This window comes from Megalobrama amblycephala, linkage group LG20 (assembly GCF_018812025.1).
Source record: "Megalobrama amblycephala isolate DHTTF-2021 linkage group LG20, ASM1881202v1, whole genome shotgun sequence".
NCBI lineage: Eukaryota > Metazoa > Chordata > Actinopteri > Cypriniformes > Xenocyprididae > Megalobrama > Megalobrama amblycephala.
Genome location: NC_063063.1, coordinates 29108952 through 29119742, shown reverse-complemented (window position 1 = coordinate 29119742; position 10791 = coordinate 29108952). Strand labels below are relative to the sequence as shown.

At 38.0% G+C, this 10791-nt stretch overlaps 1 protein-coding gene across 5 annotated transcripts; it reads left to right on the top strand.

Moving 5' to 3' along the window:
• The first annotated feature begins 572 nt into the window (after positions 1-572).
• Positions 573-5110, top strand: si:ch211-221j21.3 (uncharacterized protein C10orf143 homolog). 5 transcript variants are annotated; one of them, XM_048170260.1, is made up of 5 exons: positions 573-679; positions 786-827; positions 1344-1475; positions 3856-3918; positions 4377-5110. In XM_048170260.1, the coding sequence occupies exons 1-5, from the start codon at positions 629-631 to the stop codon at positions 4404-4406; spliced, it is 318 nt and encodes a 105-aa protein (XP_048026217.1). In that variant the 5' UTR covers positions 573-628; the 3' UTR covers positions 4407-5110. The 5 variants fall into 5 exon arrangements, 4 of the variants coding, with proteins under 4 accessions (XP_048026217.1, XP_048026216.1, XP_048026218.1 ...); XM_048170259.1 differs by having other exon boundaries at positions 588-679; positions 3853-3918; XR_007181851.1 differs by having other exon boundaries at positions 589-679; positions 786-1008; positions 3853-3918.
• The last annotated feature ends 5681 nt before the right edge of the window (positions 5111-10791 follow it).

Below are 10791 nucleotides of genomic sequence, written 5' to 3'. Positions count from 1 at the left end.
TGTGATACATATTGAGTTAAATATAATATTTTGGTTAAACATATAAACTTTTGAGTTATATGTAACATATTAAGTTTTAAGTCACTTTTCTTACACTTTCTTTCAGAGGTTAAATTTACAGTATGTGGAAATAACCTGATAATAACCCGAATCAGTGCATCTTTCACTTGAATATTTTTAATATTACTAAAAATAATCGCACACAATTATACATATTACCAAACAAAGATATCTTAATCTCCAAAATATATCACGTGAATCATATATGAACTACTTTTATGTCATTTTGTAACGACAGTCTCCACTGACTTTAATTAATTAACTTTTGATTTAGGAGAATGTTAATCCACATATGTACATTAGGATATCCTGAGTATGATCAGTGTGAAATACGCAACAAAATAATCATGAGGATTAAAAGTAACCTTAGGTTAACCAATTTAAGTGTGAAAAGTACAAGAGTAGGAATACATTATAAAAGTTTTTTATTTTGAAGTGAACTATTCCTTTAAATTACATTGGCCGACTCAATCGCGCGCAACGCTTTCTCGTCGAATAATAATGCTCTATTTGACGTAGACCCGCCTTCTTTTACCCGTACTGTTCATTGATTGGTTGACGCAACTGCATGTCACTCATCTTGAAAGACACAGGAACTATAATGCGGAATAAAAGCAGGGTATGAAGACTCGAGCTGGGAAACTGCAGCATTGTTTTGATTTTCGAGACGGGCATGATTAGAATTACTGGCTTTGTTCATTATATATTTTATAATTCTTTTGCAGATGCCTCGATGTGCGATGGATAAAAGCGCCCGGCTTTGGCAGGTTGATGCAATGAGTTTTTGATTTTGCATATTTATCCTTATGGGAGTTCTTTGCGGATTCTAGTGTGTTGAATTAAAGCTCTGCGAGCTTCAGTATTGTAAAATAATCAATGGATTGCATAAGTTCCATGCAGAATAAGAGAAGACGTAGTGGAGAGTTTGAACAGTGGCACAATCAGGCGGTAAATGTACTTATTTACTAAATTATATTTTGTTAACAATGACTAACTCCTAATTCATGTTTTAAACACGTTAAATATTAATATATGTGTGTCTGATTTGGATAACATTTGTTTGACCTTCTGTGCTGTTTGCACAGAATGGTGCCCTTTACCAAAAGAGTTGAGTTATTATTAGTGCATATCTATAAACACCCAGCTGATCAACACTGAAAATAGCTGTATGATTTATAGAAACCATGGGCACCATGGCATGGCAGCTGCTTTTGCTCTCATTGCCATCTTATTACATAATTAAGAACTAAAAGTAGTTTAATGCATCTTTCTGAATTTCACAGAAAAGGCCGTGTAGTGGACTGGGCGGCCGTGGGCATGTTGAGTATGGTGTGGTGGTGGACACTCCAATGGACACGTGGGATGCCCCAAATCACAGCCCTCAAAATGGACACAGCGCCAGCGTCCCTGGCATGGTATTTGATCTCACACATGCCTGTTCTCTGCCTAGTCGAAGATCCTATTGGAATTTCTCCTGTAATTTGGACCCTGGTGGATCCTAATGGGATTTTTTTTGTATACAGTAGGATTCCAAATGCACATAAAACAACTAAGTCTTTTCCGACACATAGTTCCCAATTGGGTGAAATGCCTGTTGTGTTTGTCAAGGAATTTACAGAAACGTATATAGCTCATTATCCCAATCCAAAATGCATGCAATATCCAGTTTGATTTTAAATAACTTATTTCCTTTCGGATTGGTTCCAAATCCAAATGTTTCCAACTAGAGCTCTCTCTCTCTCTCACACACTTTCTTCTTTTCTTCTTCTTCCTGTCTCTATTTTCTTCTTGTTGTTCACAGTGTTGTGACGAACATGTATATTGCTCTTATCTGATGTAATTGTGTTTGTGGAGCATGTGGAATGCAGGGGTTAAAGGTCACAGTCTGTCAGGTGGTCTGTTTTATGGCACTGCCTCTATTTTTTTTTTATTGAACTCAAGAGCTAAAGTCTACCATAAAGTGATATTTTACATTTAAATGTGTGTTGATTATGATTTCACTTTTTTACACACTTTTTTTCACACAACTTTAGTTAGTGTGTGATGCTGCTGTTTGAGCATAAACAATATCTGCAAAGTTACGACGCTCAAAGTTCAATGCAAAGGAGATATTTTCTTTCGCCCCTGAAACCATGCAACAGAGTGTGAGGCCATGTTTAGCTGCTTTAGAGAAGAGGAAGAATTGTAGTAGAGTGTTGTTGCCATGCCGTCATTGGATGTCAAAGATTGACATGACGGCACATGCTTGTCAAGTTGAATCAACTCCACAGCAACTACATAAATTTATCCACTAACCATTCAGAAATGTCCAGTTTCATTCTAAAAGTTGTAACTTCTTCCTGAGTCTCTCCATCAGTGTCGACTCCGGTTTGAACAATGTAAGGCTGAACACAGTTAGCAGGGTTCCCACTCGCCTTAAAAGTACTTGAAAGTAGTTGGATTTCAGACACATGAATTCAAGGCCTGGAAAGTACTTGAAAACAAATATTGGTCCTTGGAAGTGCTTGAATTAAATTTGAAATAAATTTTGTGAAAATTATAACATGCCCCTCTTAGTCCTAGTATATTTGTTTTGGAATATTGTTTTGGAACCAAACCGATATCGCCCCCCATTGACTACCATAGTAGGAAAAATAATTACTATGGTAGTCAATGTGGGGCGAGATCTTTTTGGTTATTGACATTCTTCCAAATATCTTTCTTTGTGCTCAGCAGAACAATGAAATTAAAACAGGTTTGGAACAACTTGAAGGTGAATAAATGACAATATTTTCATTTTTGAGTGAACTAACCCTTTAATAAGTCAAAATTGCATGATTATAAAGCCACAATTGTGTCTTATAAAGTCAGAATTGTGATATATAAATTGCAATTCTGATTTTTTTCTCTCAGAAGTACTCATTTATATCTCTCAATTCTGACTTTCTTTTCTCAGAATTGCAAGCTTATATCTATAATATATTGTATATATTCTGACTTTAAGCCACAATTACGATCCATATAATACTTTTTTTTTCACACAATTGCAAAATGTATTTTTATAATATTCTCTCTATATTATAATGTTTTTTACTCAAGTAATGATTCATAAAAAATGAAAACCAAAACTAGTATGGAATAATTGTTAACATTAGGTATAAGAAAGCTGCAAACGGTTTTAATTTATTTCCAAAATGAATGTACAAATGATTCTGTACCTGTTCCGGATTAAAATGGATGCAAATGCAATAGGAGGATTAAAATGTTAAGAATTGTAAGAGGTCTTTCATGACACTCCATATGTGATGTGAATTTGATAGGTGCTTGATATAAAATAAACAGTACTTTAAAAAGTCCTTGAATCTGGTGTTCATGAAAGAGTGGGAACCCTGAGTTAGTGACAATTGTCATTTTGGCTGCGTGAGATTCTCCAGCTTTGTTGTTGTTGAGCAACTGAAGTGCAAACTGTTAAAGCTCCCCCCTCTTTTTGGGAAGTGAGCTGGGAGCAGCAGCTCATTTGCATTTAAAGGGACACACACAAAAACTGTGTGTTTTTGCTCACACCCAAATAGGGGCAAATTTGACAAGCTATAATAAATGATGTGTGGGGTATTTTGAGCTGAAACTTCACAGACACATTCTGTGGACTTATAATACATCTTGTGAAAAGGGGCATTATAGGTCCCCTATAAAAAGTAATATTGTTTTGTTGTACCGGCATCCTTAACAGAAACATATTGTTAGTCTTATTAGTCTTATGTTCATTTAATGGTGCATATCTATTTTAATCTCTATTGTGTTTGGGCTTGTCAGCAGGTATTACCTGCCCCGGGACGTGGCGCAGGACAGCATTGCCCCAGGTGTATGGCAGGTGAACCTGTGAGTAATATTTTATATTGTGTGGGTTGCAAATATTTCCCTCTTTTTTTTTTTAAAGTCATTTAAGGGTTTGACAAGGGAAAGAATGTGTGGATAATATGCCACATTTCATAGTATGACACATTCATCAATTTCTTGTGGAATTTTAACATGTGCACACTCAGTCTACCTACAGCACTTTCACCGGGCGGCGTTGATACAAGCAATATGATTGCCTTTGGAAATGTTTTACTTCCTGCAAATCAATATTTATTCATGACGAGAAAGAAATGCACATTTTGAACGGTTTTCCCGCAGGCCAGAGTACCTAGCAGCTGATCTAACCACTACGACACAGGAACAGTCAGCATATATGAATATCATTTTGCGTAGGGTTAATGAACATTATACATACAATGCATTGGGTGTTGAGTGAAGTTGACCTGTGTCACATCAATGTTGCTCTCTGTCTCTGGCAGGGCCATATAAACCACATCATGAGGTATTGATCAGCATCACAGATGACTCCTGGAGAAAATGAATCGACTGAATAAACGGGGAAGGGAAAAGTGCTGCAGAGAAGCAGTCTGCAGTTTATCCGCACCGTGTGGGTTTTTCCCACATGCTTTGTGCCTTTCATGCATTTTCCAAATCACCTCACCTAGTACTGTTTTATCTACAGTAGTACTTTTTATTGTTTTGTAGCAATGAGGTTTACAATACCAAGAACATGCACTCCAGTGACAGAAATAATAATGTAAACTGCAGTGAAGTGTGTTGACATCTTTGCTCTGTACATTCTCCAGTGTTGCTTGGTCTCGATTTTTAAGAAGGAATTACTGCTGTAGTCAGTGAAACTAATGCATAAATATTTTTTAGACTATTTTTCTAAAAATTTAAATAATGAAAGAAGACTCATGATTAAATACATGTTAATTCAAGTGTAGATTTTTTTTTCTTTATGTTCATGGTTCAACATTTCAGTTTAATTTCATTTGGTTGTTAAATGTTAAAAAATGTATGTCAGCTTCATTTGAAATGAAGGATATTTTTGTAGATATATTGTCTCCATTTTGTTTTATCTCATGGATTTGTCTTTTCTTATTTTGTTTTCCTTTATTGTAGAAAATATTTCAATGTATTCAATGGTTTAATCATTTTTTCCCCTTTTTAACCCAATCCATATTTTTCATTAAAGTCTAATTTGATTAAAGCGTTTGTGTTTTCTATTTTCTATCAATTCAGGGTCTTATTTATATATATATATATATATATATATATATATATATATATATATATAATATGTGTGTGTATGTATATGTGTGTGTGTATGCTGGCCCGTGTGGTCCGATCCAACAGACAAGCTACTGTAGTTAAAATTGCTCAAGAAGTTAATGCTGGTTCTGATAGAAAGGTGTCAGAATACACAGTGCATCACAGTTTGTTGCTTATGCAGACCAGTCAGGGTGCCCATGCTGACCCCTGTCCACCGCTGAAAGCGCCAACAGTGGACACGTGAGCATCAGAACTGGACCACGGAGCGATGGAAGAAGATCTCCTGGTCTGATGAATCACATTTTCTTTTACATCACGTGGATGGCCGGGTGCTTGTGCGTCTCTTACCTGGGGAGCACATGGCACCAGGATGCACTATGGGAAGAAGGCAAGCCGGGGGAGGTAGTGTGATGCTTTGGGCAATGTTCTGCTGGGAAACCTTGGGTCCTGCCATCCATGTGGAAGTTATTTTGACACGTACCACCTGCCCAAGCATTGTTGCAGACCATGTACACCCTTTCATGGAAACGGTATTCCCTGGTGGCTGTGGCCTCTTTCAACAGGATAATGCGCCCTGACACAATGGTTCAGGAATGGTTTGAGGAGCACAATGAGTTTGAGGTGTTGACTTGGCCTCCAAATTGCCCAGATCTCAATCCAATCGAGTATCTGTGGGATGTGCTGAACAAAAGTCTGATCCTTGGAGGCCCCACCTCGGAACTTACAGAACTTAAAGGATCTGCTGCTAACATCTTGGTGCAGATACCACAGCACACCATTAGGGGTCTAGTGGAGTCCATGCCTCGATGGGTCAGGGCTGTTTTGACAGCAAAAGCGGGACCAACCCAATATTAGGAAGTTGGTCATAATGTTATGCCTGATCGTTGTATGTGTGTATAAGAAATGCCTGCTGTTTGCCAAAGTGAGCACAAGATGGCAGTATTCCATTCCGTTTCTCTTCCAGGGGGACTTGGACCAGTCACTAGTGTTTAAAATCCAGCTTTTCAATAGCCTATTAGATACCATCATACATCTGTTTTTGCATTTGATCCATTTGAAATATTTTTTTTAAATCAAAACATTCCATTTCAGAATACAAGATCTTTTTATTAGTCCAGTTTGCAAGCAAACCACCTTTAACGTACTTCTGAAGTTTTATATTCTCAGTAATGACTCAATGATTAATAAGAAGAACACCTGCACCACATATTGATGCTTTTTCCATGAGGAGCAAAGACTTGTATTAGCTATATTCCCCTCAGACAGCAAGTTTTAATACTCATTTTGACTCTTCTCGCAGATATGACTTCCTCAAGCTGCGGCCCAGCTCATAAAACAAGCTTCTCCTACAAGAGACTTATAAGAGTGGCCGTGTATTCATAAGTCATAGTTTCTGCTCCTGTAAGTTATAAAGGAATTACCTCAGCTCAGGAGGAGCCGTGGGGACGGGTCGAAGTTTGTGCTAAGTCAACCAAGATGGATTTAAGTATATTACCAGCTCAATCTTCCTCACCCTCCCTCAGTGTTAGCTTTTGTCGGTGGAGAAATGAGAGGCAGCGTTCAGACAAAGCTTGACCTCTTGGGGCCAGCTCTCAGAGCCTAGATTTTCAATAATGTAGGACAATAAAGCTTAGTCCTATAACCTACTGCAATATGCTACAAGTGTAAAGAGCTTAGCTGCTAATAAAGGAGGCCGACGAGGAGTGAGAGAGCGAACGGGAGAAAAAAAAGGAAAACAACAACTCATCTTCAGAACTCATATTTGGAGATCAAGTGCGGCCCATAAGAGCATTTCATAAGGACAGTAATGAGATGCTGAGGAGAAAGACGAGGAGATCAGACCGGTCAAGCCTGACAACTGCAATCTGACACAGTGGATATGAATGCAGGATCTTCCTCTAGTCCCTCCGAGTGCCCGTGACAGGTGCACATATATGTTTGTTTAGATGTTGGTGCTTTCGTCCTCATAGATGAGTTATTATTTTCCTCTCCAGCCCCCGCTGCTCTCCCGGTGACCTGGCGCTGCGTGGACCTGCTCCTGGTTTCCTGTAAGTGGCCCAGGTTGCCTGTGTGTTCTCCTCAGGGAGACAAAGGGCTATTATGGGTTTATTGTACAGATCAGCGGGGTCAGGGTACGTCGTGTGCGCATGCAGGGGAAATTTCTGGTTCTCGTTTGTTGTCAGCAGGGAGGAGGAAAACCAATCGAGCGTTCCAACGTGCTGACTAGTTGCTTTCTTTGATTATACATGCTTATTAATGATGAAACTAACATGGGCTGTTTTCACAATGGGATATGCTCTTAAAAATAAAATTTCAAAATGGGATTTTCACAGCAATGCCACATGAGAACCATTCAAGAATCTTTCAGTGACTTTCAGTTTTTGCTTATTGTGAAAAACATTTTAATAATCTGAAGAATCTGATGGTTGCATGGATGTTAAAGGTTCTTTGTGAAACCATAGACGCCAATAAAAGTCTTTATTTTTAAGATACTAGCTTGATGAGTAGGAATAACACTATAGCTACTACTATATTTGTATTCTTTAGTGGTGGAAATATAAAAAAGACATGTTAAACATAATTGCACCAATTACTTCAGATTCATCCATTACACTGGAAACGGAAGGCCAATGTGGGATACAGTATTCCAAACAGTGGGCTCTGTTCAAACCATAGGCTGTATCCGAAGCACACTATCTTACTATTTAGTAGGCGAAAAATAGTATGACTAAAGAAGTATGTCCGAATTCACAGTACTAGGCACAAATGGCCTACTACTTCTGGTGAGATTTTGAAGTGTGCATACAATGGACACTTTACTATCATAAGGCCACGGGAGAGGATTTGTGAATAGCAGTGAAGCGACGCAACTGACTCTGGTAGGTCACATGATAATGACAACATGGCAAATGTCCGGATTACATTCACATACATTCATACTATTTGTTAGCGGTCGCAAAGTAATTACGTATTCAAAATAAGTATCTACTCGAGAGAGTATGTGATTCCGGACGCAGCCAAAGTATGCTACATTGTTGTCACATGACTTCATCATGTTGCATGTGAATCACAGTTACCATTTTAAATAATGTAATTTTGTGTAAAAATGATGTACCTTTTGGTGATCTGAACAAATAATGTTTAAAAAGAGATCAAAACAATAAAATAAAATATGGGAAGCATTTTCTCCTCCCTTTTAAAAACTAATAATAACTCTATTATTGTGCTTTCCTAGTTGGACTTCCATAACTTCATCAAAACCATTTTTTTTTTTTTTGGGCCGCAACCCACAGGTTGTGCATGCAGTATATACAAAGCGTAGAATTTTTGCATTGCTTTTCCGAACATAGCCACTGTCTTGTCATTAAAACCGTTGTTAGCAGACCTTCTTTAGACTTGAGAATCTCATAAAACAGGCAACTGTTGCTCGTTGGGAAATCTCAGTTAAAGAGTCTAAAGGCCGAAACGAGCAGTGACAAAATTTCCATCTTTCCTCTGCCGCTTCCTGAAGTGTAGGCCCGTCTCTTTCATGGCTGTGTTCTTTTCTGGATCTCATATACTCTTACACCATTTCCACCTACTTTGTTTATGAGGCTTTGATCCACAATATTCTAGGCTAAGTTACACCCATGCTCTGCAAGGTGAACCTGTCGGCATTGTTCCCAACGGGAACCTAATACTCGTGGAGTCTTTCCTCTCTCCTCTCAAAAAACTGCTCTCTTTAGTAACAGAATTCTCCAAAGATGCTGAACAAAAGGTCATGCACAAAGACACAATTTTATGCTCCTTTAATGAGTCAAATTTGCTACCTCTGCACTCACTTAAAGATACTTTGCTAGATAACGGCGCATTATCAAAACCCTCGTCAATAAAGGGCGTAACTCTCTGAATGCAGTTAAAGGGAGCCAAAAGTGTAAATGCACCACGCGGGCGACCTGTGTATATATGACCATTTTGCACCGTTAAGATATCTCCATCTTTCGGCCTAATCTTTTGATGTTTCCTGTTTATGAATGGACTGAAAGCTGCACATTGTGGGAAAGAATAAAGACCCGTGGAGGTGTCTGCATTATATCTGTTAAAGAGAGTCTCAGAGACATGAATGTGGGGCACTGATTCATTGTGTCCTCGCGGTTGCCTCATTCAGACTTTCATGGAAGCCTTTTGTCCTAAATCTTAAGATCCATCCATTTAAAAACACGTCCGACAATGCTCTCATAGATGGTTAATATGCATTTGTGGACTGGTGGCTTGGCTTTTGTTAAATTGCTTTCATAAATGGATGATTTGGAGGGATTCGCTGGATTGTTTATTTATTTATTTCATTTTTATAGAATCAATATCCTATTGCAGAGAGATATTATAATGTGTAACCTTTACCCAGTATGTTTTATTCATCTTCAGAGGAAAACGTGCGATGCAGAGGCCTGAAATGTAATAATCAAACCTTACAAATTTGTTTGACTACAAACAATAAGAATCACTATAATGCTTAAAAATGACTTGAAACTAAGAAACTATCACCAGGTTTTCCTTTGTTCTACATCGGGAACCCTTCATGGGTTGAACATAATCATATAAAGGTGTCTAGGACACCTTTATCAAATATTAATGTCTCATAGTATGATGTCAAGGTCGGTGGATGATAAAAACAGGTAGAGACATAAAGGATTATAATTGTGGATCTCACGAAAACACATTTCAGGTCATATTCCATCTTTTTTTAATAGAAGTATTGCATGCATAAAGAAAACTAAGCCTTTGTGATATTATTTTATGATAATTAAACACAATAAATTCTGATTACTGTAATGCAATAGCTTTTGTGTTATAATGAGCAAAAAAATGAACAAAAAAAACTGTATATTTAAATAATTTTTGGCATTAGAGTAATGAAAATGAAGGTTGGTGCAATGATTAGAATGGGGGGGAGGGCTTAATTTTCAGTAAAAAAAAAAAAAAAAAAAATCATATATAGGCCTATATGAAATATGGCTGGGGCATAAACTGTCTTTATAGTCATGCATATGACTTTATACAGATAGAACATCATATTCAGCATCATGTGTGTATTTTTTCTTTTCTTTGTTCTGTTTTCCACAGGTGACAGGTTTCAAAACAATGCAACCATATTTGTATTGGTTTTATTGAATCATCTGTATGTGTGATGATATGTCACAAACCATGTGCAAATTTGTAGCTTGTGCTTTGTAAGTAACACACATCAAGTCATGTAAAAATGCGCTTTTATTTCCGAAAGCCACATCTCTTATCATCGCTGGCTCTCCTGGGAACAGAGACCTCGGTGAGACCTCTTTCCCTTCAGTGAAAAAACAATAGCACAACTGATGCTGGTGTATTTTAAGGTTTTTTACTTAGCCTCGATCACCTCCGTGGCTCTTAGTGAGCCTTGACAGTGCTCGAAGCTCTCCAGGCGCTCAAAGCATTCCCCACAGACCCACACAACATACATGATGCCATGAAAGCATGTAGAGTAGCGCTGCCGTGTCGACCTGTCAGTCAGGAGTCAGACGCCGCTAACAGTTGAAATGCTGGAAGTGTTCGAGCACACACACACACACACAAACAGGCCTCTCTCTCGCTCTGTTTAACGCCAGG

Coding starts and splice junctions, on each gene's coding strand:
- si:ch211-221j21.3 (XM_048170259.1), top strand. CDS start 629: ATGTCACTCATCTTGAAAGACACAGGAACTATAATGCGGAATAAAAGC. Junction 1,476..3,852: donor GCGCCAGCGTCCCTGGCATG/GTATTTGATCTC, acceptor TGGGCTTGTCAG/CAGGTATTACCTGCCCCGGG. Junction 3,919..4,376: donor GGTGTATGGCAGGTGAACCT/GTGAGTAATATT, acceptor TGTCTCTGGCAG/GGCCATATAAACCACATCAT.